At 46.6% G+C, this 27,632-nt stretch overlaps 1 protein-coding gene across 3 annotated transcripts in view; it reads right to left on the bottom strand.

Moving 5' to 3' along the window:
* Positions 1-27,410, bottom strand: part of LOC128908388 (hepatocyte nuclear factor 4-beta-like) — a 37,558-nt gene extending 10,148 nt beyond the window's left edge. The window contains exons 1-7 of one of the 3 annotated variants that reach the window (XM_054198492.1): positions 26,983-27,410; positions 26,270-26,381; positions 21,609-21,770; positions 11,459-11,680; positions 10,959-11,130; positions 8,938-9,032; positions 383-489 (exon numbers count right to left, since the gene is read on the bottom strand). In XM_054198492.1, coding sequence (XP_054054467.1) covers positions 383-489; positions 8,938-9,032; positions 10,959-11,130; positions 11,459-11,525 — 441 coding nt within the window. In that variant the 5' untranslated portion in view covers positions 11,526-11,680; positions 21,609-21,770; positions 26,270-26,381; positions 26,983-27,410. Of the gene's footprint in view, positions 1-382; positions 490-8,937; positions 9,033-10,958; positions 11,131-11,458; positions 11,681-17,689; positions 17,922-21,608; positions 21,771-26,269; positions 26,382-26,982 lie in introns of those variants that run through there. The other 2 variants (XM_054198493.1, XM_054198490.1) reach the window with 2 other exon arrangements.
* Positions 27,411-27,632: the final 222 nt, after the last annotated feature.

Raw genomic sequence — 27,632 nt, 5'->3', positions numbered from 1 at the left:
AGGACAGAGTGTGCAGCAAGGAGGGATAAACGTCTGCATGAAATGCAATGAGTTTTTAGGGGTGCGGCAACAATTTAGGCTGGGGGCAGAGGGGACCCGGAGTCTGCTACATCCCTCAGCCCCTGGAATTTCAGCCTTGCGTCTCACACGCCAAAAGCTGCATCTGCCCCTTGCAGGACACGTTGTCTTGATATAACGCACAGAGGAGTTTTACCGTCTGCTTTCGGATATCTCTAATGCGTTTGCTTCCCCGTGGCTTTGTGCAAGAGCCATCCAAGGGCAGAAGAAGATCCAGCCCCGGTTGGTTTACTGAGTTCATAACCCCGTGTGGAATAGCTGAAGGCCACGTCCTCGTTTGGAGGGTTATCCCTGTGTTTCATACCTGCTGCGCCATGGCCTCAGCCTGAGTGAGCACGTTGATGGAGAGAGAGCCGTTGTCCTCGTAGCTGCTCCTGCGGATGCTGATCCTGTCGCGCTCATTCTGCACGGCTGAAATGAGAGCGAGCGGTGGTTGTGTTAGCCAGAAACTTCCCACACAACCCACGGCTGCTGTTACCTGTGCTCCCTGAACAGGAGCGGATGGGGCTTTAGTGCCTGCAGGACCCTCCACCCTTGTTGGATGCTGGAATAAGATTAAACAGGTCCCGGGGGAGAGGAAAAGGCCACCAGAGAGGGGGACGACCAAGCACAGGAGCAATGGAGGGTGATAGGGCCATTTGGCAGCCAGAGCAACATCTGTGGGATGTTAGCTGGTCCCACTGGGTTTGATGCAGCTCAGGGGGGAGTTTGGGCTTTTGATGTCGACTTTTTTCACTTGCGTAATGCACCCATGCTGCTGGATCCTGGCCTCCGATACCCTGTTTGCCATGTCTGCGCTGAGGACTCCCTGCCTGAGCTCCGGTGCAGCAGGACGCTCTTGGGGTCGCATCTCTTCTTACGGCAACACTGCAAAAACCATCCCCTGATCCCACCTCGGAGCAGCCTTGGAGTGTCCCCTGCCCCTGAGGCACGGCACGTGGTGGTACCGGGGGACATCTCCACCGCTCACGGGGAGGAGGAAGAGTCACCTCATTAAGGAAGCTCCAAAGAAAGAAAGCTTAAATTTGCCGATCCCACCTTAAAACCACTCCCTCAGCCTTGCCCATCACACTGCTGCTTTCAATGCGCCTGTAACCCCGATGGCAATGCCGGCACCCAGCGAAGGGAACAAACCAAGTCGGGGTTTGTCACCAGCTCTGCTGGCACCCCGTGCAAATCGCTGCCGCAAATCAGTTCAGAGCGTCCTGTTTAACAACAGCGACACAAGGCACCTTGGGCACGCTCTGGTGACCACACCAGAGTGAAGATCAGCCCTGGGCTTTTTGCAAATGGAAAGGTATGGCGCGCCATGGAGAATTACAAGAAAAACGCCGAATTTCTGAGGCCCGATCCACCCTTTAAACCATCCTTTTCCCTGAAGCACAAGCCACATCTAACCCCACGCTCCATCAACCCTACGCGGTGAACATAAGGGATTTCTTGCACTTCAGCAGCTTATTTTTGCAACACAGGCTCCAAGAACCGACTCGCCTCCACTGCAGCCGTCAAGTAAAACAGCAGCAGAGAAAAAAAAGCAGCAGAATTCCGACCTAGTCCAACCTTGTTTTCAGTGTTAGTTTCTCCCCCGAGCTCTATTGCCTCCATCCAGCGGCAAAGAAGCCCACATGGGGCTGGAGGAAGGAGCCTGAACGCAGACTCGGCGTTTTCCCGACACCTCGTACATCTTGGCTACGAACAGCTCGGAAAGGCCGCTGTCAGGTCCTTAAAGCAGAGGGAGCGGGAAGATTTAGCATGTGGTGATAATGCAGCACATCCCTCCTCCTTCGTGCAGCAATTCCATGCTCCTTTTGGTTTTATTTAAGGCGCATGACTCAGGCAAAGCTGTCAAAGCACGACTCACTCTCTGCATTAACCCCTTGGATGTGAAACAGTGCGGTTTTGTCTCAAAAGCGGCCACTGGAGAAGATTTTTCCAGCAAAGACTTTTTTTTTTTTTTTTCTTTTTTTGCAGAGTCAGCAAAATCATTTTGCCGTCGCTCTTTTGAGACTTTACCTCGCTGCTGGGCCTTGCTTTAGGGGAAACACCGCTCTTTGCACGGGGCCCGTTTCTCCGAATTCCTGCAAAGGAGGAGACGCGGGCACCGTTTCGCACCCAGGGTGGGAAGATTTTGGGGTTCTTTTGCCAGCCCAGGTCCGACCATTGCTCTGGTTTCTTAACCGGCCTCTGATGAGAGGCCAACAAAGTGAAAGGGCAGAAAACAAGCAACAGCAACAAAAAATCAATATCCGCCCTTATCGGCAGCAGCGTAGTATTTATCTTCCAGGCGTTGGGGCTCAGCCTTGCTGTCAGCCGGGACCCGCTCGCTGCTGAACCGGGTGTGCTGGGGGGGCAGACGCTGGGGTCCATCCACCAAAGGGATTCTGCCCCTCGGAGCCCACCTTGCCTGAATGGCTGCAAGGGGCTGGATGGGTCCGTCCATTCGTAAAAGATGCAAAACACACAGGTATTACAGAATCACGGAATGGTAGGGGTTGGAAGGGACCTCTGGAGATGATCTAGTCCAGGGTCTAGATTAGGGTCACCCAGAGCAGGTTGCACAGGCGGGTTTTGGATGTCTCCAGAGACGGAGACTCCCCCACCTCTCTGGGCAGCCTCTGCCAGGGCTCTGCCACCCTCAAAGGAAAGAAGTTCCTCCTCATGTTTAGCTGGAACTTCCTATGGTCAAGTTTGTGCCCGTTACCCCTTGCCTTGTCCCCGGGCACCACTGAGAAGAGCCTGGCCCCATCCTCCTGACACCCACCCTTTCAGTATTTATAAGTGTTGATAAGGTCCCCCCTCAGCCGTCTTTTTTCCAGGATAAAAAGACCGAAATCCCTCAGCCTTTCTACATAAGAGAGGTGTTCCAGTCCCCTCAGCATCTCGGTAGGCCTTGGCTGTGGCTTTTCAGGCTATGGATGCTACGCAGAGGCAATTAGACAGCAATTTAGAGAAAAAACCAACTACAGTCCTTGGGAGGCTCTGCTCACCCTTAGACAGCAGCATACATCACCCTGTGCATGCGGCGGGGGGGGATGGAAAAGGCTGTTCAGCTGGGGACCCCCACCAGGCTGAAGGTGAAGGTGGTTATAGGAGCCATAATCTGTGATTAATCTTCAGAACAGATTAACCCTTCACAGCAGAAAGACGAGCAGCAACGTCCCGCACTGAGTAGAGACAAGCCCGCCCGACTCCATGTCATCGCCGACGTCCTTGGAAAGTCCCCACCCAACCCTCTACACCTCCTCCCATGTCAGATGCTCCCCCATGTAGATCTCTGGGGGTGATGGGGCTCTTTTTTGCTCACTTACAAGAAAAGGGACAAATTTTGCCTTTCCAACTGGGTTACACATCTTATTTTACGTTAAATCCCACAAACCTCGGCAGACCTAGTCCTAGTCCCTGATGACGGACTCCTTTAAGAGGCTTCAGCCTGTTTTTTTCTCCCGGGTCCTTTTATGGCACATATTTCAGTGCTTCCCTCACGCTCTGATAAGCTCAGTCTCCAAGTGTAAGTGGATGGTACAGACTGACTTTCTCAAGGTGATTTGGGTGTTATCGCTGAAAGTACCCGAGATGCGATGGAATTAGACACAAAAGGGAGTTAATGTTTCACCTGCCACAAAATTAATCTCTTGCTGTGTGGTAATTATATTGCTATATTTATTGTGCTTGTAAAAGGGAAGGGATAGGTCACTTGTGGTGAGGCATCGGGAGTGCTCGGGGGTGGGGGGGTGCTGGCCCCTGAGGGTGCTCGGGGTCGGACGTGATCTTGGCTTTGCAGCCAATAAAACTCAGCGCAATCGCAGGAAGGTCTAAAATCCCAGTGCTGGATCCCACCGTCTCCCGGGGACTACTATTTCCAGTATACGCCTGGCAAAAGCTTTGCTCGCCCGTTTTGTTTTTTCTCTAATCCTGTCCTCTGCACAGCGGCACTCCAGTTCCCAAAGCCAGGAAATACCGGGAAGGGTCACTGCAGCCCCACGTGAGGGGACGTCAGTGGAAGCGAGTCCCTACGATGCTGCCGGCCAGGGACAGCGTGGCCCCGAGCCGGGCTTTTCCTCGGGGAAAGCGAAGAGAGGGCATGACGGTGCCCGTGTCTCCCCCCAGGGAATTGCCCGCCGCTACGGCATGTCCTGACTGTGGGAAGCGGACGGGAGGACAAACGCCTTCTCCGTCTGACGCAGAGGAGACATCGGAGGGGTTTTGTCGCCCTTTTTTGCCAGGAGCTCCCCAGGGCTGCGGGCGGCCGGGCAGGCTGCGGAGCACGTGCGGCGGCCCTTGAGCAAACAGCGGCGTGTTTGTGAGATTGCAACAAACCCCCGTTTCCCAAACATTTTGTCCTTGCTGCCTTGCCACATAGGCACGGGGCATGTGACGGGGACCCTCCGGGGAGTCCAGTAAATATGGGCACGGGCACTGGTTGGAAGGGGCGAGCAGCAAACCAGTAACTTTCCACGGTAACTGCCGAGGTTAAAGCCCTGCCTACATGGGAGTTGCTGTTTCCGTTAGTATTCCGCTAAAACCATCCCTATTTAATGCCGATGGGGCTGGAAACATATGAATAAATGGCATAAAGAGAGAGCAGGGGGAGGGAGGCGCGAGTGCCCCAGTGCTCACCGTGTTTCTGTCTCCACCGATGGATTTACCCCTTCTGCTGCCTGGTTAACTTCTATGCACAAATAATTTTTTTCCCCCAAGATACTTCTGATTTTGTAGGAACGGTATAATTTATTTGCCAATAAATCCCCATGGTACGTGCAGATTTAATCCTTCCATGGGCTTTAGGCCTGATTTATGACTGTCTCACAGCAAGGAAGATCCTGTAACTTTTCCACCCACCTTTGCAATAAACTGCAGCCCCAGAAAAAGCTGGCAGAAGAGGTGTGCAAACAAAAGGTATGGAGCAAGACAGAGGTCCTGTGAAACGCCAACAAAACTGTCCTGTAAACCTGTCCAATTTAACAAAAATAAATAAAATATAACCTCAAATCCTCCCACTGTGTTGTGGCTGTAAGTGACAACAATAATTCTTTTTACATCTGCATAAAAATAAAGGAATTCATGTACATTCGCAAATTACTTTAAAGGACATGAGAGGTTAAATATTAACCCCTCTTTTTTTTTTTTTTCTTTTTTTTTTGCCAGCAAACCGAATCCCAACAGTGCAGTGTTGGCATTTCAAAAGGCTTCCAGATTTTCGGACGCCCAACTCCATATGAGTAGATGACCCGGCTCGCTTGAAAATCACACCCTGATAATTTATCCAAGGTTAAACATGATCTCAGTAGGATGCTAAAAATAGTATCGTGCTGTTTTCTTTGGGTTGTTTTAGTATCTAGTGCATTCTTCATCCACTGATGCCGTAGTGACCAAAAACCTGCCCGGTAGCATTGTGCAAAACAATAGAAATCGAACCTGCTCCTCTGCAAAGAGAGAAAATCAGAGACAATAGCCAGAACATCCCCAAAACACCCAGACCACCCTGTGGTACAGTCCCAGCCTTAACCACAAGGCAAGAATAAAGGAGTGAATCTCCTCTAAAAATCTTAAATCCTGATCGTAGTGGCGTTTCAGGAGACAAGAAAGGGTTTGTGTTCAGGCGAGCCTTTTTTCTCTCCCTTTGTCCCAACTTTAATGACTGTTTACTTGTAGTTATTAAAGTGAATTATTGATACCAAAAATGTAATTGGGATAGGAGTGTTTCTGAATGAGCTAATTTCTAGGAAATCTGGGGACTGGCCTTTCCACAAGACTCAAGTTTTGGCCCTTCTCTTGCTCTCGCTGGCGCCGATGGAACCTGGATCCCATCTCAATGCACAAGCCTGGCGGCAGCGGGCTCATGTGTGGGACAGTCCTGGTCCTTTCCGAAAGCAGGCTCAAGTCGAGGGTGCGCAAATAAGACAACCTGAAGGACCCTCCTGATGCTTTTCTCAACCTCTGCCCAGCTGTCCCAAAGCCCTGTAGAACCTATAGCTCGTGCTGTGCCCCTCAGCCCTGCACCTACGCTGCTGCCCCTATAGACAGCCAGCTTAAAGCTAGCTCGGGTATTTGCATCCTATGGCTTTTTCTTTAGGCAGAAATATCCCTTCCACCAGGCGAGATAACATAGTTCCTATCTATCTATCGATCTACCTACCTACCCACCCACCCACCCAATACCTATTGGATAATATGGACAATACAATAGAAATTATCCACTAGAATTGTTACCAAAATGGGGAAAAAAAAAAAAAAAAAAAAGAGAGAGAAAAAGAAAGATCCAAGTGCGTCACATCATGTCTTACAGCACAGGAAGATTGGGGGAAAAAAAAAATAAAAAAAAAAATCACTCCGTATCCAAAATTCCAGTTTATCAGTTAGTTTTGGTAGGGAACAGCGAGTTTTCCGATACTGCACGCACCCTCATCAAGCAGTGGGTCAGTGGGGAGCGGGCGAGGGTGACACATCCCTGCCAACCCCACCCCAGGTGTATTGTCACAGACAGGCTGGGAAAAAGATCGTCTCCAGCTTCTTCCCCTCTGCGGTGAACAAACAATGCTGTTACCCCACCCTGGAAAGTCTAATTGCTGTTATACGGGCTGGCTGAAAAGTGGTGTGCCAGAGGAAGAGAGTGATGAACTCTTGCGTGCCAGTGCTGGGACAACGGGACAGGCTGAGCTGTGGAGCTGTGGCCTCCCAACGTGGATCGGTGCATGCCACCAAAAAACCAATGCACAAACCCTTGTATCATCCTCCTACCGCTCTATCCCAAGACATGGCTTCTCTTTTTTCCCCCTAATGCTTCGCAACACTGTTTAATATTAATCTAGAACCACCCTAAAGCAAATAGTTGTGTTCTTTTTGTGCACACAATTGTGCAAGAAAATTTCTTTCGCCGTCCTGCACACAAGCTTTGGATACAGCTAAACTAATTTCTGCAAAGCAGTTGCTCAAGGTGCTTTAAAAATCTTCCTTACCAAACACGTGAGCGGTTTGTGAGCCCACAGAACCTGACTGTGCACTCATAAAATGGTTTCAAAGAATGTGACTATGTGGAACTCGAAATGAGTCATCTTCCATCAAGCTGTAATCAATAATGAAGGCATGAGCCAAGGTTTTATATCTTTTACCATAAACCCTGTAAAAATCATGCTTCAGCTCAACGAATGGAGCTGATAACCAGATTTCAGCCTTTCCAAGCTGCGGAGATTGCTGCATTGGCAATTGTCTCCACCCCCACCTAGAACTGATGAGATATGCTTCGGTTTGGTCTCTATGGTTTTGAGGGCTATTTTTTTTTCCATCTGCTGTATTTACTCCATTTCTCCTAAATTAAACCAGCAGGCATTTTTGCTCCATCCGTGACCTATGCCAAACTGCAAGACACCCTTGTTCTCCAGGAAAATGTATGGTCGGGAGGTTGGAAAGATTTTTTCATCACCAGTGAAATCTTACCAATTACCAGAAATCAGTGACAAATTTCCCCTTGGTTTCAGTGGGACCGTGATTTCACCCGTTGGGTAAGGGGTGTTGCTGGCATGGAAAGAGACTCTCAAATTCCTTTCTAGTTCCCTGACCCATTAGCTGTTTGTGGGTTGGAAAACAGCACAAATGCAGGGTCAAGAGTGCTGAAACCACCACCCAACCACCTGCACATCAGGGGGGGTGTACCATCTGTTGGGGGTTGGGCCCCCATTTTGCCAAGCACTCGCTGTACAACCACAGTCCCCGTCCAGAAAGCTTGGACTGAGTAAAATAGCATCGTCCATGCTCTCCCACTATGCCATCACTGACCTATCAGAGATCAGAAATCATAGAATCATGGAATGTGTTGGGTTGGAAGGAGGATGACCTTTAAAGATCATCTAGTCCAACCCCCCTGCAGTCAGCAGGGACATCTTTAACTAGATCAGATTGCTCAGAGCCTCATCCAGCCTGGCCTTGAATGTCTGCAGGGATGGGGCCTCCACCACCTCTCTGGGCAACCTGCTATGATAGCTCCCAAACTTCCCCAGGGAAGCTGGCTGTAGGGAGGAAAGGCATCGTTTAACAGAAGTGGTTTTTCTCTTGCTTAGCATTAGGCACTGTAACACTTAATATTTCCTTTGGTGCATTGGAAGGGCACTTCCCGATGGTCACTGGTACCCAAATGCTCTACAGTGCCCCACCATACAGCCAGTGTGACGCACAACAAAAGGCATCAGCCAACATTGGATTGGCCCTTCAGCGCTAGTGCTGATAGTGGCTAATACAGCCACCAGGACGACAGCACTACCAAAGGGTTTGACTCTTGACTCGGGTCCCAGCTCGGGGGACACATGAGCTGGCTGCCTCCTGGCTTGTGTGCCCTGTGCCACAGAGGAGCAGCTCTCACGCCGTAAGGCACCGTGTTCAGGCTGTACCTTGCCCTAAGGGCCGCATCAAGCTACAGGAGCATCAGCCAAGACAACTGCCAAACGCTACCCTGCAGTAGTCAGCTGTTGGCATTTATGAGATTAAGGATGACAGGTCCTTGCTGAGATGGTCACAGCTGGGGTTAGGAGCCGCACTAGCAGGTAGGTAGCAAAGGAATTGCTGTCGCGAAGGGCTTAGAGACCAACTAAACCCTGAGGGAAGCCCATCCCTTTTCCAGTATAAAAGCATCCCAGGGACCAGCCTCCCAAGGCTGGGTGAACACTGTCACAAGGCTCTAACTGAAATTCCTATCTGATAAGACAGGAAACGGCACTTTCAGCTTCAACAACAAGAAATCTCTCACTGCGATACATGAGCATTGTCTCCCCTGGCCAGCGCTGCTGCTGCTGCTCTCCACCATGCCCTGCGGTGGGAGTAGAGCTAGAGGCGGCAGCAGGCAGTTTCGAAATGCCTGTTTGCACCTACCTTCTTTCTTCATGCCAGCTCTGAAGCACTTCTTCAGCCTGCAATACCTGCACTGGTTCCTCTTGTCTTTGTCTATCACACACTGTCTGCTGAACCTGGGGAGATGGGAAATAAAACATGGAGCAGCCAGCCCAGCGTCTGTACCCCACTCACCCCGAGCAGCCCCAAATACAGCCCCAGACCTCACTGAGCTCCACGTTGCCTGAACCCAGAGAAGCGCCAAAGGTTTGCAAGAAATGGATTGAATCAACATCGGCTTGGCCCAGTTCCTCATCTTCCCCACCGCCGTTCCCGCCAGCTGAGAGCGCAGCGATTTCAGACCACCCACCCAGCCAGGACTGTGATGGTTTTGGCTGTGAAAGAGTGACTGTGACTCAAGTTGTGCCGGTGCCTGGCAGCGTAGGAGCTCCATCTCCCACTTTCAAACAGTTATTGGGTGTTGGGCGCTGGAGCTTTTTTGATCCCGCTCGTTAACACTACCCTGCTTTGTGTAGAGTAATTACACTATGGACCACAAGCCCTTTTGTGTCTGCAGCCTAGTTTTGAGGCACGTGGCCTCCCAATTCCTATTCATTTCAACGGGGGATTTAGGAATCTATGTGCTGTTCAAGGGGTGGCCCACGTAGACTTGGCAGCTCTTGCCATGGTGGGTGAAACGAAGGAAGAGGAATCTGCCACGTAGAAAGGAGACGACATGGGTTGCTCTGGGACCATCATTAGGTTGTAAAAGCTGAGGCAGTTTCCCAGACTGGTGAAAAGCCAAAGGCACAAAGGGCCGAAGACTTTCCAAGGAATTCACGTCTGCGATAAACAAGAGAGCTCCGAGCTGCGCTAAATACAGCGCGGCTCACCAAATAAGGATTTGCAGACGAGCGAGCATTTGCCATTTGCTTGGCTTCAATGCTGTGGATCTTCCCCGAGCTGCCAAATATCACAGAGATTCATGGATTCCCGGGGAGGGGCAACAACTCTGGTCCCAGGAGACTGAGAGCCAAAATGTCAAAGAAACCGGTAGTAGCTGTTGCCCCCTCCTTCAGGGATCCCACGGTTCCTGGGATGGGCACCATGTGGGTGGACACTGCTGTCACCCCAGGTCTCTTTCATGGCTGGTGTGTCCCGGAGTGATAAGGACCCCAGGATCATTTGGAACAAACAGGGTGACTCGTGTTACAAAAATTCGGAACGCCCCTAAAGGAGGAAGAGCTCTGGAACAGAAAGAAAACTTCCAGGTTTTAATTAAACATGAAGGGCTTGAGTGCATTTGGGTTTTTTTTCTCCCTTCCTCCTGTGCTAAAATAAACACCATTTTTCTAAGGTCAACCAAGAGAGCTGCTGTTTAATTTATAGCCTCCCCCGGTAAAAAAAAAATAAAAATCTCTCAAATGTATACCTGTGTGCCAAAGGGGACGTGAATCATCGCTGGTCCACGCTAAGTTCTCAGAATGATTGTAAAATCATCAGTGACATGTCAGCGTACATAGTTTAATGTATTTCAAAGCAAAAACGGAGAAGCTGTGGGGGAGGTGGAGGCTTTGGAGGTGACAAGTTCTTGGACGCTTGTGGCTTTTTACCAGGAAAAATCAAGAAGGGCTGCGTTTGACATGAAATCTCTGGAGCTTTGGTCCTTTGCCGCCTCGGCTTTCCCTTGCTGGGCTTTGACAAGGCCATGGTGTCACTCCACACCCAGAATCTGTTCTTACGTATTATACACACCAGTCAAACCTCAGGTCTGTAAGTCTCCCTTGGTTTACGCTGTGGGGAACGCAGTGACAATGAACTTGCCAAATGGATTGCTCAGTGCCACAAAAGGTGTCAGGGTCCAAGATGAGATAGGACTTCGTTTAATCCTTGACTTCCTGTCCTCCGGCCATAAAAAAAAACCCCTGCAGTATTACTCTTAGCATTCATGGTATGGTGATTCGGCGTTTGGGATAGGGCCCCCAGCGTACCACCTGTTCCCCACCCCAAATTATTTACAGCGTCAATAATTTGTATTTATTTATTGCAGAAATGGCCAGTACCTGCAGGAATAGACATGGTTCTTGCGGACACTCCTCCTGAAGAAGCCCTTGCAGCCGTCGCAGCTGGATGCCCCATAGTGTTTGCCGGTCGCCCGGTCCCCGCAGATGGAGCAGAGGGAGCTGATGCCGTTGGTGAGCAGGTTGGTGTTTGCTGATTCGGCTGTGATGGCCTCTGCGGGCAGAGAACAGGGACCATTAGACCCCTCTGTGCTGGAAACCAGAATCAGCTGGCAGCAAGTTGGTTTTTTTAAGCAAGGCACGCACTGACCGAGCCCCACACACGTGTGCGCACACGCAGTACGTGTTGCTAATAAAGCCTCCGGATTGATGGACATGGTCTTCTCAAACTCAACTGAAAGTCACTCACTCGCTCTGTTTCTGATTTGGTGTTTTCCTTTGCTTCTGTGAACAGCGAGACTTCAAAAGCAGCGTAAGCCAACACGCTCGTGAGGGTTTAACAATTACCACTACTTTTCTCGACAGATGCAGAGAAACCTTACCTGGATGTGAGATATATGCTTTTGAGGGATGGGGAGCCACCTCCTCAGTTAGACACCTGGAGAACATGGTTCAAAGCTGGTGGAAAGTCAGTGGAAAGAACATCATCAACTTGAAGAAACAGAAAGCAGAGAAGAGCCAGCAGAGGCAGGAAGGATGGACTGCTTCACGCGCATGACAGAGGCTTTGGAGATAAAAGGCTGCTCTTGAGAGGTTCTCTGGAGCTGGAAGACAGAGACAGCAGCCCCCACAGGGGTCACTTTAGTTCTCCTAAGTCTGGTTCCTGCTCTGAACTGCCCTCTGAAGAGGCTCATTGCTTTCCACTGGAAAGCAATAGAGGAGTGCAGGAAGATCGACCTTCTAAATTAGGGACCTAAAATTAGGTCATATGAATGCCCTCTGTCATGTCCTCCACTTGTACCCACTCATTTGGGGCAGAAATAGCTCTGCCCCTGCCTGGCCTGTGTATACACTGCTGAAAACTCCCCTTTAAACTTCTCCCTTGGCCTTAACCACCAGACTCACTGCCCTCTTAATCCTCCTAATTTGAGGCAGAGCTTGGGGAAGGCAAAAAAAAAAAAAAGGGAAAAAAAAAAAAAAAAAAAGGAGACACTTGAGGAGACGCAAATGACAGTGTTTACATCTCGCCGAGAGGAGGAATGTTTGTGGAGTCTGTCCTGACCTGGGCACTTGCTGCAGGCTGGTTTTATGAATTTATCGCACCTCTGGGAGATACGTTCTTCGCTCCAGGAGAGCCGATCTCGTGCTACAGTGACCTCAGCAAAGTCTCTGGGACAAGACGCGTCCTGCCTCGCAGAAGAGCCGGGCGGTGATGAGAAAAGCTCAGCTGCTGTTAACGTTGAGCAATGGCCAATCTTAGAGAAAAGTATTCAACGGGGAGGATTGCCGTCTGATCTGGACTGTCTAGAGAAAGTTTTCTAATGCATAATGCATAAAAATAGCTTTGGGTAATCCACACACAACATGTATATACACAGAGAAGAGAGAGAGAAGGCTATTTTTGTATAGAAATACACATCAAAAATTTATAGTGAAAATATTTGCTATGCAATGAAAATTGTAATCAAAAGCCAAAAAAGAAATAGCCAGCAAAGCTTTAGTTTTTCAAAAACTGCAAAGTCTTTCAGTTAAGGCTAAGACTAAGACGTTTCTAGCTAAGACTTCACAAATGCAAAGGTCAGACCTCTTTCACCCCCTCAAAAACCCCTTTTGATCTATGTTTCACCTTCTAACGTATGGATGAATAAGCAAGTAGGTTGTAGCACGATGGGAGCAGCAAGACAAGAATGAACGACAGCATCAAAATCACTCCTAGGTCATGACAGGAACTGAGATTTACCTGTTCGCAAAATCCGTGTAAGATGCTCCCAGCTCTGACATTTTTCAGTAAGTTGCACTTGGGTCCTTTGGGAGCATTGTCTGCATCAGAGGTGCTTAATGGTAATTTCCATTGATTTTTTAGGGTTTTTTTTACATTGATTCTTCATTTTATTTTGCTTGATAACTCAGTATTAAAGGAGCTGTACTAGAATATTCCTTCGAGGGTAACCGTACTGCTAAACATTCGTGCATCTGTTGCTCCATTTATTTTTTTGAAGGAGCATATGACTATAAACAAATGTGAGGAGCGTGCTGGATTCCATTAAAAAAAAACAATTGCACAACAAAAATAAAGATAAAAAGGCCAATTTTCTCTTCGCTCCACTCGTGCTTTCTCCACTGACTTCAGAGGAATAAAGCCAAGGTCATACAGTTTGGGTCTCAAATGGACCATTCGTCCTGGGTCCAGATTGCAAAATGTTCCCTGATGCTGAAAAGCTTTTACTCACCAGAGAGGACTTTTTCCCCCCCCACCTCATGTGAGTAGGATAGATGAGGAGCTGCTTGTCGGTATAAGGAAGGAATTAATAATCTGGTCTTAAACCAAGTATTACTGGAGGAAGGACTGTCAGCACTGAGCATGTGAGGCCCCAGAAAAATTAGCAAACCAAATTTTGTCCTCGCTTGTGCCCATGGAAACACAGACAAGCCCATGGGCTACAGCTGAGTATGGTGGCTCTACGTCAGAGCAGATACATAGCTGAACGTTCAGTCCCTGTTAGGTAGCCACGTGTCCTTTTCAGCTTGGTTGGAGGTGAACAGAAATTTTGAAAAAAAAATAAAGAAAAGGAAAGCCCTAAGCCAGTCCGCACATGTTAATTACGATTAGTTTTAATTACAAAATCCTACCACCAACTAACGATGAGTTCCAAATGAGAGTCAGCTCAGGGAAGAGCAAAGGCATCAGAAGACTGTTTCGATGGGGCTTTCAAACCTACCCGGATTTGGGAAATGTCTGGGTTTTCCCTGAACTGATCGCTGCTAGGAAAGGCAGCGGAAAGCCAGGATCCCTGCCAGCATGGTCGCCTGCCTGTCAAATCAGCTGAAAACTGTAGACTGTTTGCTTCGGCCCTGCCTGACGCAAGGCGACAACCTGCTCGGAGCTTCATTTAACACGTTGTGCCTTTCTAGAGGGGCTGCCACCTGGAGCTCAGCACTGCGCCGAGTTGGGCTCGAGGGCTGCTAGGATGGATCTGGTCAGAGTCCAGCTGGCTCACAACAACTGAAGCAAGCTCACGGCTGTCCTCACCAGCCCGGAGAGAGATGCTGAGAGACGTGTACCAGTCTCTCATCACCGTGGTATAACAGAACAGTTCCTAAGCCATGCCACAGAGCCTCTGAAATTTCTCCTGGAGAGATGCAACTGATGACATTCTCCGAGAAGAAACCATAACTCATCTTCACCTTGTGTGGCTTCCAGGATGAGCTGAAGGCCTGTGGTTGTGGCCAGATTCCTCACTGGGACTGTCCTAGACATTCACTGGCAGAAAAATCTGAAGTTTCAAACATCTTTTGCAAGTTATACGTAAGCAGCGTGTGGATTGGGAACTACAGCCTACCTACGGCTGATGAAAGTACTCCAGTGGCTTCACCAGCTTTAGGGTCAACCAAGCTCGCAACCAAATTTTTGCTACCTGCTGTCTCTGTATGTAAGTCACTACTTAACCAGGGCTGAAATGAAGATGCCAAGTTTTACAGTGATAAGAAATGACGGTAAGGATGGTCTCAGGGAGGATGCTGCTGGGGAGTGGTACCTGGCTTCCATTCAGAGCTGGAGCTCTGCGCAAAACCTGATCACTGCAGACCTCTTTGCTGCTTTTCCTTTCGGTTACGTTACTGGCTACATCTCTCCTAGATGCACGTTGTGTAAGAGAATTACCTTGCAATACCTTCCAGAATGGCTTTTGCACTTATCTACCCAGAAATCCAAGCCAGTCTTGGCTCGTGGCTCTGGTGCACATAATTTGCAACTAATGAATCCCCAAATTACATGTGCTGGGCTAGAATGTAAAGAGATCATAAATGCAGGTTTCAGGGCATACACATGCAGTCGAACTTGGTGGCCAACTCCAGCGTTGCGAAACCTGTGCATACAAATGCAGGGCTGAAGGGGGGCTAGCACTGAAGCCCTGGCCGTGTGCAGGTCAATCACTTTCTACATCAGCTTTTAGCAAACAGAGGGGGAGGTTTTGATTTAGTGTTCCCAAATGCTATGGTAACAATGATGAAGAGGTCAGCCAGAAAGGCCAGAGCTCCTCACAAGCACACGTGCAGGTTGGGGGATGGTGAGGCCCTCTCAAAATATCTTTGATGGCTTTTTTAAGACCTGAATGGGGTTAGACTGCGGCGGGGCTGGGAACGGTGTTTCGCCAACGTTGTGCCCAAGCGCCAAGGATCGGCGTGGAGTTTGAGTGCTGAGATGGGAAACCAAGCGACACCGTGAGAGAAAGTGTTTGCCGACACGCAACGAAAGAATTAGTGCAATATTTCAATAATGCTTCATATTTTAAGCAAAATGACAACTCTGACAAGAGTGTGAGGAAATGGGTATCAACAGCACATAAAAACCAAGTGAGAACATGGCTTGCAGTGCCAGCCAAGGTAAAGGAAACAAGTTTGTACAGAATGGGAAAGTTGCTGCAGTTACAACGCGTATTTTATAAAGGAAAGACAGGATTAGCGTTGATTTTTATTCGTTTCCTTTTGCCATTCTTTCTATATAAAACAATTTTTTATACTCCTCTTCCACTCCCATAATGGATTCTACTCTTTACTTTGAACTCGTCTCAAAATACTTGACAATTATGAGCTACTTAAAGGTGGTAAACCCAAAACGTGTTATCTCGGCAAATCTCAAAATGACAGCAGCTTCCGGAAGCAGAAAGCTTAGCACCGGAAGTGCTCCACACCATTAATCAACTCAAAAGGTTAATGAAATAATATTCCAAAGAAGGAAACGGTTGGTTTTAAGAAAGCATGACCTTATTTGAAAGTATTCAAATTTTCACTTTAAGAACTGTTCAGAATGTAAGAAACGATCCTGAGTCCAGTAAAATAAATATTGCACCCCTTCCTGTTTGTATTTATATAGGGGGCAAAACTGCGCCATTACATTTAGTAGGGGAAATCATACAGAATAATCTTGCACAGTGGGAAAGATATGATTTAAAACAGCGCAGTATGACTTGAAAAATTATCTAAAATGAGATTATTTCTTGATTCTAACAACTCTGAAAATTTTTCAGAAACCACAGAGTATCCGCATGAACTGCTATTTTGGGTTACTTATAGGAACCGAACTCAGCTGATGAGCAATATACTTCCACGCATGGACATTTCAGGTCTTTTTTGAAGTTATTTTTACAAACTATAGAAGAGGACACTTACCCAAGACAAACAAGCTAATTTCAAAACAGCTAGTTCCTGAGAGAACCAGTTACTCATTAACAGCTAGACAAATAACACAATACTCATTCTAGATAAACTTCAGAAAAAACTCAACCTGTCAGTTCCACTGCACGAAACAACAGAGAGCCCCAAACAGCTTTTGGAGTTAATTTGCAAAATTATATTGAATTTTGAGGAAACTTGCACCACTCCAAAAAGTAAAAAAATATCCTGTTGTTCAGCAGCAAGTGACAAAGAGAAACATCTGTGTTAAATAACATTTCTGGAGTAGGATGGCAGATGGAAACCTTTCTGCAAGAATAAGAAATAAGATCCAGTCTATCTGTAGCTGGCAAAAAAAAAAAAAAAAAGTATTGAAAATCCTTTATTTGAGGACAGACGGAGCTTTTCTTGAAGTCAAATTAAATTCAAATTTCTTTGGGCCTTTTAACTTTTCTTGTCTCCTGACATCCCTCCATGTCCCACCACAATAATAAGTCCAATCATTTTGTATTGTAGACAATAGCCCTACTGAAACTCTGATTTTTTTCTTATGAGTCAGCTAATGAGCAAACGTGAGACCCTGAAAATCCCATCTTAATTTCACTAAGCTTCTTAACAAATTAAATGAAATGCTGCCAAAACTCTCCAAAGGCATTGCTAAAGTCGGAATCTCTTTCGGTTACACAATTGGTTTCATGCTATATGACTAAAACGCCCTTCATTTTTCACACAGTGAACAGTTAATTTAACAGAAAAGTGTCCGCTTATGTCAGAGTACTTTGGACTACTCAAAACCTAAATATCACGTAATACACTTTGTTTCTGTGAACAAAGCGGAAGTCTTTGCGTATAAACATTCACGCCTCGCAGCCAAGTTCTTTGTGTGCTGTAAAGGCTTTTAGACGCTCTTCATAGACAGAAAAAAATATAAGGCGAGTAACAACTTGAATATTGCTTCTCAATTTAAGTTAAATTGTGCTCGGTTGGGCACACGGTGTATTGGCTGAGTAATAGACAAATGCCATTTAAGATGACTTTTTTTTTCCCCAGGGATTAAATATGGACCTAAGCCATATATGGGGATGAAACACACATTTTAAGGAAGAAATATTAGTAATAACTCCTCTTGTAAATCATACAGGGGGACAAACCTATAGCATGCCATCAAGAGGTCCACCAACATTTACAATACCTTGCGGGCTCTCCAGGACATGACGCTCAGCCCGCCAAGGAAAAGAATAACTCAAAATAGGATTGGCAGGTGAAGGGGTCACATTTCAGCCCAAACATAACGGCAACTGCAACACAAGTTGACAGGTCAGCTGCTTAAATATTCCCCCTTCCACCCTTTGCCCCACACCTCCTACCTGCCTTTCCTGGGTGTTCAGCTTTATAACAAAGGTAGTGGAGGTTATTCAAGAGGAAGCAAAGAGAAATCTCACCAGGGTTATTTGGGAGAACCCGAAGGTTGTCGAATTCCAGCATGGTATAAGAGGAGTCCAAGGAGTCGACATAATCTGGCATATCCATGTCCATGATGGACTGACAAAGCTTCATTCTTACTTGTCAACAGGGAGGGAAGCGGCAAAAAACAGCCCTGCTGTCAATCACGGCCAAGGTTTCCTCCACAGAGAGAGACACCCCAGCCCTTGCGATGACAAATCATTACCCAGCTCTGCCCGCAGTCCCCTCCCCGCGCCAGGAGAGAAGGGCCGAAGCCGTTCCCTCTCGTGCACGCAGTCCCCTCCCTTCCCGGGGTGCATCTGTGCTCTCTCGGTCCTGATAATATGATGTAGATAAGGCCTAGACTCAAATGACTTGGATTGCATCTTCGGGGCAATACAGCCCGGTTTATGGCTGTTCCTGCTCAAACATTTTGAAAAGGGCTGCGAAGAGGCGTTCGTGCACATGCGTGTTCTTCCAGGGCAAAGCAGTGGTCACATCAAATAACACCTGTGCCGATGTCACCTTGCTCGGCTACCAGCCCTTGGGAAAAGACCAAATTATGTCACTTGAAGACAATGAGTCAGTGTCACCACTGGCTGAAGACCATCAAGACAGGCCAACACTGAGAACCTGAGGCATTCCCATGAGACACCAACGGTCCTGCACACTAGACCACACCCTGAGTTACTCCTGGAAGGGAAAAATGAGGCCGCATGGTTTCACCCTGCCCCATAGGCAGAGGGGAGGTAACTTCTCCCACCCAGCACTCAGCATCCCTGTCACCTGCGTCTTCTCCCTCCTGACTCTAGGCAGCCAGAGCTCTTCCAGAGCTCTCATTGAGAAAGAGCTCGGTTGTGGTTGCGAGTTGTTAGGGCAGAATATTTCGAGTGATGGCAAATGATGAAAATGGAAAAGGCTGGAAGGAACCCGGCAGACTCCCTTGCACATATGAGGTGTTGCATTTCACATTGACCTGCGCCTGGCTTTTCTGGGAAAGGCCCATATTATGGAAATACAATTCCAGTTTTTCCCCGCAGGACTGTGGTTTGGTTGTGGGGTGTTTTTTTTTTTAATTTACTGAACTTCGCACAGGAGTTCTTTCCTTGTTAAGACTCATGAGCTGTACTGCATAAGGCTGGAAACAAAACACAGGCGTACGAAGTGATATAGCTTGAAGCACTTAGTTTATTCTTGGTTTCATCTTCCAGATGCCTTCCCTGACATTACAGCTCCCTCTCCAGTGACGTTGTTTTGTGTCAGAGGGCCTTTCCTCTCCATGAGCTGTTCTGCAAGATCCAGTTCAACATCCTGTTGAATCTGGAGTAAAAGAAGAGTCTTGAGAAACAGGGAGATGTGTTGCCAGAAAAGGAGCCTTGGCCAAAAGGACTGCCAGACTGCCTGAACTCTCACTGAACCAAGGAGCAGGGCGGCCCCATGTATCCTAGCAATCTCCAAATAGCAAGAAATGCGCCAAAACTGAGTTTTGAAATGTCTTAGATATACTCATCTTGATTTTATCCCCATTTTACTTTTTTTTTTTTTTAATGGATTTTTCCATATCCTGGGGACTTAGCGTGGAGACGTTGCCATGGGTTAACTCTAGATAGGCTTTTCCCCTATAAAGATTGGGTGCAGGAAGACTTAGCTTTATTTTCTTATCATTTCTGGGGCATAAAATAATTTCATGTGCCACAGATATTTTTCTTTCCTTCTTTCCTTTTTTAAGTACATGTTGTAACTAGTGGTGCACAAATGACTCCTTGGTTAGATAAGACGTTATGTTTTTATCCTTGGACTATGCCCCCAGGCTTTCAGTAATGCCAGCATCAGCTAAGTTAGCATCTGATTAGTCGTTCTGGCCTCTTACTCAATGTCGGTCTTGATTATGCCTATTGATCTGGCACATTTTTTTGAACTGCGCTATAGGCACGACCCTGCCTGATTCTCAGCAGTCTGCCGCTATCGCAGCTAGGAGTTCTCACATTTCTACAGTTCCAGGGGGGAGCTGTATGGGTTTCTCACAGTTAAAGTAGCCATATTGGTATTCACCATGCTTTTGAGTAGCTGTAGCCCAGAGAGAAGACATTTGAGCTCCAGCCCCTGCTCATTGGCTTTAGGGATCCTTTGATGTTCTTGATCTCTCAGTCCAAAGTGAGAGTTAAGACTTATTTCCAAAGAAATCTGGGCAGTGGGGATGCGCTTGGACATTTTTCATTCTGGGAATGAGAAAAGGGTATTGGGAGCAAGAAAAGGTTACAGAAGAAATTTCGTAGTTCAGGACCAGATTTCAACATCCCATCCATATTGATAATCAGGACTGACGTTATGGAAGGTGGTGTTGGAGTGATACTACATGGCATTTCCATCTATTTCAAACAGATGTCGGCACCCTGTTCCAAACCACTCCAGCACAAAAGCAGCCCTGAAGAGTACCAAAACTTTGCTGAGGGTTGAACAGTTTCTTCTTTTTCCTTTCCTCGGTTTCTTACGTCACTTTCTGAGTCACAGCTGCAATTCAACTGTAATCTATATTCAAGGCTGGGACTGAGTTTTATTAACATCAGAAGAAATCCAGCTCACTTTGAGGGGCCCTCACATCTGCTCAGCGCGGTTCATTATTGCAATGAAGCAGATACCTCTCCCAGACGAAAGTCTCTAGCTGGTTTCTTCTTTACGTTACAATGGTTTAACCTGACAGAGTGGACGACTTGGGGAGCTAGGGAGAGATCTCTCTCCAGTTGACCTAAAGCAAGTGCTAGACGTAGAAATCTGAGGGACACCCTGAAGGATGTGGTTGGACTCGATGGTCCCACGGGTCTTTTCCAACCTAAATGATTCTATGATTCTATGACAGCGAGCCTGCAGTTCCTTTGCTGTCCTCAACAGCATCTCCCAGGGTGTCCACAGGCCACACATCAGCCTTGATCGGTCTGTGGTGGAAACACTTGTTTAGCACACAAGAGGCACTTTGGGGACAGGAGGAATCCCAAATCCTTCACAGAGGCGGGCAACAGTAGGGAAAGATTTGAAAGTGGAGATTTGTGGAGTTGGCCAGCAGCTTTCTGCTGAGACACTGTTCCCAGGACTTGAGTTGCCCATGAGGCAGAGACACGTTAGCTCTCAAGGAGCTACTTCAGCTACAGCTAGGCATGTCTGCGGGCTGCAAGTGCATGTTTTGGGCCTCCCTGCAATGTGCCAATGCTGAGAAAAATTGACCAGGTCAAACAAGGGCTACTACATTGAATGCACAAGGCTCTGGGAGAAACTCCTGGCTTCTGGGGTGAGAGGAGACCTGGTGGGACGCAAGCCAGGCTCTGATCTTTCTCCACCACCTGTTTCTAAACTTCTCTCAGTGCAAAGATGGGGTTGCTCAGGTCCTTCCTAGGCCAAGCGCTGACCACAGGTAAAGGCAACTCCAACATGGTTCAGAGATATTAACCCCAATTAGGTAGATCTACGGGCTTGAAGAGCTTTCACCAGAACAGATAAGGGAAGCACAAAACCATCTGCCTGTCCCGTACTGCTGCCTTTTCTCACCCAGAGGAGGAGGAGGGGGGGGGAGCCTGTGCTAAGCACAGATGTCCATGCTGCTGCGGGGGCTACGAGAGGGGAGCAGCCACCCAGCTGTGGGACACGTGAGAAGCCCCGCTGGCAACAGCAGCAAATATTCCCCCTTGGGGAAGCGGCGCCCCGCACGCCAGCCTTAGCAAGCAGTCCTGCAAGAGGGGAGGAGCTGCTGTGTAAGAGCACTCCCTCTGGGCTGCCGAACCGATGCCCGCGGAGGCGAGCTGACCACAACGCATTGCATGCAGAGGTGACTGCATTTTTTTTGCAAAACATCTTGCTGGTTTTCCAGTGAGGGGAGAGGATTGGGGGCATCTGTCCTTTTCCTCAGATGCTCAGGCATTGACTCACCTGCACAGGCATCTTCGGTGTACGGATAACCAAAGGCAGAACCGGACGGTGTAACACAGCATTCCCAGTCTGCAAATCGATGTCAATCCTCCTCCATATGGACATAAGCCTCTTTAATGTTTTCCATTTATTCTTTTTTTGACTCGTCGAGGCTGGATCTAGCTGGAGGGTGCAGGGGAAAGGGGAGAAGGGAGAAAAAAACCAGAGTTCTGTTTAATAAAAATAATATGAATGTTCAAAGATAGTGCTCTGGGAATGAAACAATATGGTTTCTCGTGCGTACTGCAGAGAGGACAGGGCAAGCTCTGGAGAACACATGGTCCCAATAAGACAACAAGCTTATTCCTAGAAATAAAATTCGGATGCTTTGGGGAATGCTTGTTAAACAAGATGAAGTGCAGAAAAGATAAGAACTCTTTGATTAATTAAGAGAGAACACAAAGTACCGCGAGCAAGCCACCAGAAAAAACATTTCTTTGGCAAGGTAAGCGGTGGGAGATGTTTGCAAACTATGGCAGCTGCACATCCATCTCTGGAGGCTGGCTTTTAAAGTAACGCTGCTGCACACGGGGAGAGGTCTCCGAGACACTAAAACTGAAGGACAGACGTGTTGCTATGCAAAACGGTGAGGTGGACTTAAGCAACGAACTGTATTTTTGGCGCAGAATTTTTCTTCTTTTATTCTGAGAAGCACATTTAAAAGCCCTACCACTCTTTTGAAGATTTTTTCCAACTGAAATGCAGCAATAATTATACTTTTCCCTGGCCTTGCAGGGATTAGTGAGCATAAACCCACCAACGTTCAGGTGGTTCTCAGGTACCAGAAGCAACTGTAGCTGTAAAATTACCTACGCAGGGGGAGGGTGTTTGGATAAAAACAATAATTGAAAGCCAGAAGCAAGCAAGGCCTTTTTTCTGAGTAATATATAATTAGAAACAGTATGCTTCTGAGATTATAAGCAGTGCGAAATCATATCATTAGCATATAATTACAACAGCAGACATGACAAATTTATCTAGACCAGATGTCTATTACATCAGTTCCCTCCTTTCTTGGGTGCAATTTCTTACGGTATATATCACTGAACGATATTTGTGACACAGTTAGCAGCAAAATGTCTCTTGACATTTTCAGGTATCTCTTTTTACAATAAATATTACATTTCTACAGTGCTGTGGCTTTCACAGTATAGTGAGGGGCTACTTGTTCTTCCAGCTCTTACCACCTAGAAATATTTTGTCTGTCTAGTGATTATTCATAAAATAAAAGTAGTTTAAGAAATTTCTTTCTATTTTTCCAAAAAGCATCACGCCAATTAATTTACCGCGTTTTAAACTCACTGTATGTTTAAAACACGCAGGTACCCATTGGGAGTGTCAATATCACAGCAGCCCAAGCTGGAGGTCTCAGGACTGATCATGGAGGATGCTGATGAGGTTTAACGTTGACATTCAGCATCTGGTGGTGCTGGGCAACAGCCATGGGAACGACCATCAGTTCGCATCTCATCCACCCTCTGAATAGGTGGAAACCCAAGAGAGGCAAATTACTCCATCAGTGACATCGAAGCAATTTATTTCTTCCGGTGCTATGGAAGAGCTATGTGAGCAAGGAAGGGGAAATGAGATGTGGCTCCAGTCTTACCCCCTGCTCACTTTTCTACAGTCCTCAAAAGGCCCCTCCACCTCCAGCTAATACCACTCCCATTGAAGCTAATGGCAACTAAGAAACAATGTGCCCACCCCAAAAAAAAAAAGAAAAAGAGTTAGGCAAAACTCTCAACACATCTTGGGTCTGGCTTGGTGGCAGTATTGTATTAGCATTCACTTCTTCCCCTGCTGGAAACCTACCCTTCAGTAGCTGTGCCTCAAAGACCTCCAGGCATGACAGACATCCTTTAGAATCCAAACCCACCAAAATCTGGGGTTGTTCAGAGACATACCAAATTTCTGGAGCAGTCATGAGTCACACCCTGAGGTGGTGAACAAAATTGAGTAAGGACATAGGCTTTTCTCTGCAATGACTTGACAGCATCTCCATCAGGGATGGCACCAACCATACAGCTTTCCTCAAGTCCCATGATGGACATGACATGATGTTCAGTGACGTGATGGGCATGGAATAATATCACTCATCACACAGGAGGATGGAGAGGAGAAAAGCAAAAGAGATGAGGATCAGGATTTTTGCCTCCTTTCCCTCCGTACAAACTTATTTTTCTTTACTGCTGCCAAACACATTCATTTAGCGTTCACTCATGGTGCTTTTAGATCTATTAGATTCAATCTTCCATAGCAACTCTTTGGGAAAAATAGAAAGTTAAGCAAGCTCCAATCACTATGCTGAAAAAATTCCTTTAGGATGATTTTTTTTAAAAAACAACAAAACAGAAAACCCACCAAAAAACTTTTTCCACTAGGTTTGAATGACAGATTCTGGTCTTTACAAATTGTCGAGCACAAATCACACAAAGACCCTACTGCCAGCAATGACTTCAGGTTGGTTAATCCATGAATTTCCCAGTTATTTCCCTGATCTACTGCCTGTTCAGTGCAGATGAATCCTGAATTGGATTTGGGGAATAAATCTAAGATGTTTTACATTCTTCTGATGACCAAAGGTTAACCTGATGGCTTGTTCTTTCTGAGTTCATATAACTTTCGTTCTTGGCTACAGTGTGTTTGGCCAAGGCCAGAATCTCAGAAGCGCTAAGTGCTCGTTTAGGTTTCTAAAAAATGAAGCAGCCTGAATTTCAGATCTCTTGAGAAACGGGAGCTCCCACTGGGAATAACGACTGGATTTACGAAGGTATCTTCATGTAGCCACAGATCACCGATATTTTAGAAATAAATCCCCTTTTTTGGACACCTGAGTAAAGCCTCATTTCCCAGTCTACATGGGGTCTCCTGGAGTCTGATGCCCTTTGCAAACCTGTCCCTTGCTGGCAAATGCTTCATAGCAAACACCTGATGCCCACATGCACCAGTTTGAATTTCTCTTCTTTGTTTTCCACAAGCAGGAGTAAGTTCGCGGAAAGAGGAAATGCCTGCAATATTTTTGAAACGGCATGTTTTTCCTCACATCAACAAATACCTCTAGCGGCGGGTATTCCTTGGGGATATCTCAGAGGACTTCTTGTTTGTTCTCCTTTCTTGAAAGAGATCAGCTGATCAACACTTGAAATAATTGTGAAAAAAGGGAGCACACTTCATCAAATACTTTTGGGGGAAAAGAATATCTGTTGGTTTCAAAATGATTTCTCATTTGCAATTGAACTTTGAAAGCCACAGAAGAAGGGAGGGAAATTAAAATATTTAGTAATGAACAAAATGAAAAATACGGAAACGACAGAAAAAAAAAAATCATTCTTGTTTTTGTTTGCAAACATCAGCCATGGTACCAGCTTCTGACTTAAGTTTGAGACCCTTGGCAACTTGCTTTCTGCTCAGTGCATGTGGCTGAGATTTCAAAACTCATGATCAGCTTTATTTTACCTTCTGTAACTAAGAGGAAAGCTGTGTCCCAGGAAGCAAGACCGACAAATTTGTGGGGGAATGACAAGTTTTGTCTGAAAAGGTAAGGATTTTAGAGTAGATCGTGTCTGACATCATCAACTCATGAAAACATGAATACATTTGTGAAACTCCAGCTCACTCACCAAAACGGAACATGTAACTTATTTCAATGAACTCATTTTAGTGTCTCACAGGTGAGACATTTTGCAATTCGTTCATTCTTTGTCCGGGAAATACCCCGTTTCCACCTTCTTCCCACAAAGATGACACCCGCTTCTTTTCCACACAAGTCTTTCCTGGGTTGGACTTACATAGGAAAATCCAGACTCAAATAATAGCAAGGGTCTGGGCTGAGCTCTCCTCTGTTTTAGACTAAACCAGCCCAAACTCCTCCAAACTGTTGACATTTTCAACACTGAACTGAAAGCAGATAGCACACATTGGACCATGCGATACGGAGAACCAAAACCTATGAAGAAAACCAAAGAAGCCCTCAACCTGCCAGTCCTTCCCTTATTCACTCACTTCATTGCCCTCAGGATGAGATTTTCCCCACATACTAGTCCTGATTTATGCCAGTTTGAGAAAAATATGGGGTCACAGCAGACCGCCTGCTCCAGTTCACCATCTACAGCACTGAGCAACTCAGTTCTCCTAATTTTTGCCATCTCAGACTGAGATCCAGATTGGAAACATCAGCATCTCTGCAGCCACTGGAGAAAAATTGGCATGTCCAGAGGGTGATTCATCCCAGACTAAGACTCCAAGAGACCAGGGATGAATTGCATAGCGACGCCAATCTCTAAACAGATGGGGAGGGGGAGCACGGGTGACCTTTTGGAAGGTAAAGTCCCATAAGATGAATTCCCCCTGCCAACAGAGAACATGACACGTAGAGCCATCATGAATTAGGCTGGATTCCTCGGCTGCAGGTGATGTCAACCTCTGACTAAAGCAAACACCCCAGCCTGAACCGGGGCTGGCAGCAGGAGAGGAGAGCGGAGCCAGGGAGCGGGAGCAGCGTTACCTCACTGGCTGCTCCTTGGGGTAGGCATGGGACTCATCTGGAGCACTCCGCTGCCTGTGGGCAAGTTTTTTGGCTTTTCTTGCTGAAAACGACATGCCATTAGTCAGGAGTAACCAACCTTGAAAAGAGTATTTGCTATGACTCCCATCTCCCCTGCGAACGACATTCCTGCCGCTTCGGGCTTTTTCGGTTGCAGTGTTGACACTTCTTCAGATCTGTCGTTAGCTCAGCTGAAGAGAAAACAGAAACGTTATTGAAGACCAAGATCCAGTGTGGGAGGTTAGGAGTGCAAATTCTCACTTCGCACTGAAAGCACGATGAGTGTTTTATGTTGCTGTTGTTCTTTCTATTTTAGGGGAAGCCTTTCTTATTTTATAAGCCCTTTTCTATCGTACAAAGCACCCTTTTTAAGGTATTCTTCTATCAATGTCATGCTCATATATCTTTAAGCGGAACATCCCACTTTTCCAAAAATTAACCCAGGACTTAGATTTTGGCTTGTATCTTACCAATTCCCAGTTGTGGGTCTAAAAGCATTTACCTTTTTCCTTGATTTTCTTTTGTATTTTAAGATTTCTGTGGACTAATCTAGATCCAACTTTACCCCTACGAGGATTCAAATTTCACCCAAAATCCACCTTTCCCGGTTGTAAAATTTTGATTCCATTCCCCTCTATATCTTTGTGCTATATTTTCAGTACATGAGATAAACATCAAAAGATTTTGGCTCGGTTCCAGAGAAGCATCAAGAATGAGTTGAACTTTGGCTGTGGTCATCTGGATCGTCATCTGTGTTACAGTAAATAGAAGAGTTGAAACCAAGGTTCCTACCTGGGAAATTGTGCAGCATTTTGATGGGTAGTTTTGGTTTCTGTTCTCGCCCCCTAGATTTTCCAGCTTTGCCATTGCTCAGATAAATTAACGGTTCAGAAAAAATATGGAGTTCCTCCAAATTACTCTTTTCAGTGTTATCTTCTAAGTAAACCAGGTGCAAATATAAAAAGCTCAGAAAAGAGAGAAGACATCACACTCAAAAAAAAAAAAAACCCACCAAAAATAACAAAAAACGCCCCCAACAACAGGTCTAGTCTACTTTAGCTGTAATAATCCGTTATATATTTGCATGTCTTATCTTGCAGCTCTTGTACACGCACAAAGATCTTGTTGGAGCTCGGCATCAGGGTAAGAAGGAAAGACCTTCAACCAGCATGTGTAGAGTGCTCTGGAGAAAACCCTTCCATTTATGCGAGGGACTGGAAAACTGAAACAGGCACAAACCTAAAGAAATATTGATTTTTTGTAAATGATAGATTATCTGAAATGGCCATCATCAAAATTAATGAGGCATCGGGAACAATACCAGTGAGTCTTAATGGACAACATCAAAGGGATAAGCTAAAAAGAAATATGGCAAAGTCAATAGGAAAAGATAGCTTAGCCTACTAGCAGCCCCTTTTTCATCTGTTTTTAAAACAGAAGAT

This window comes from Rissa tridactyla, chromosome 4 (assembly GCF_028500815.1).
Source record: "Rissa tridactyla isolate bRisTri1 chromosome 4, bRisTri1.patW.cur.20221130, whole genome shotgun sequence".
NCBI lineage: Eukaryota > Metazoa > Chordata > Aves > Charadriiformes > Laridae > Rissa > Rissa tridactyla.
Note: the sequence above shows the minus strand (reverse complement) of the source record. Positions and strands in the feature narration are given on the sequence as shown.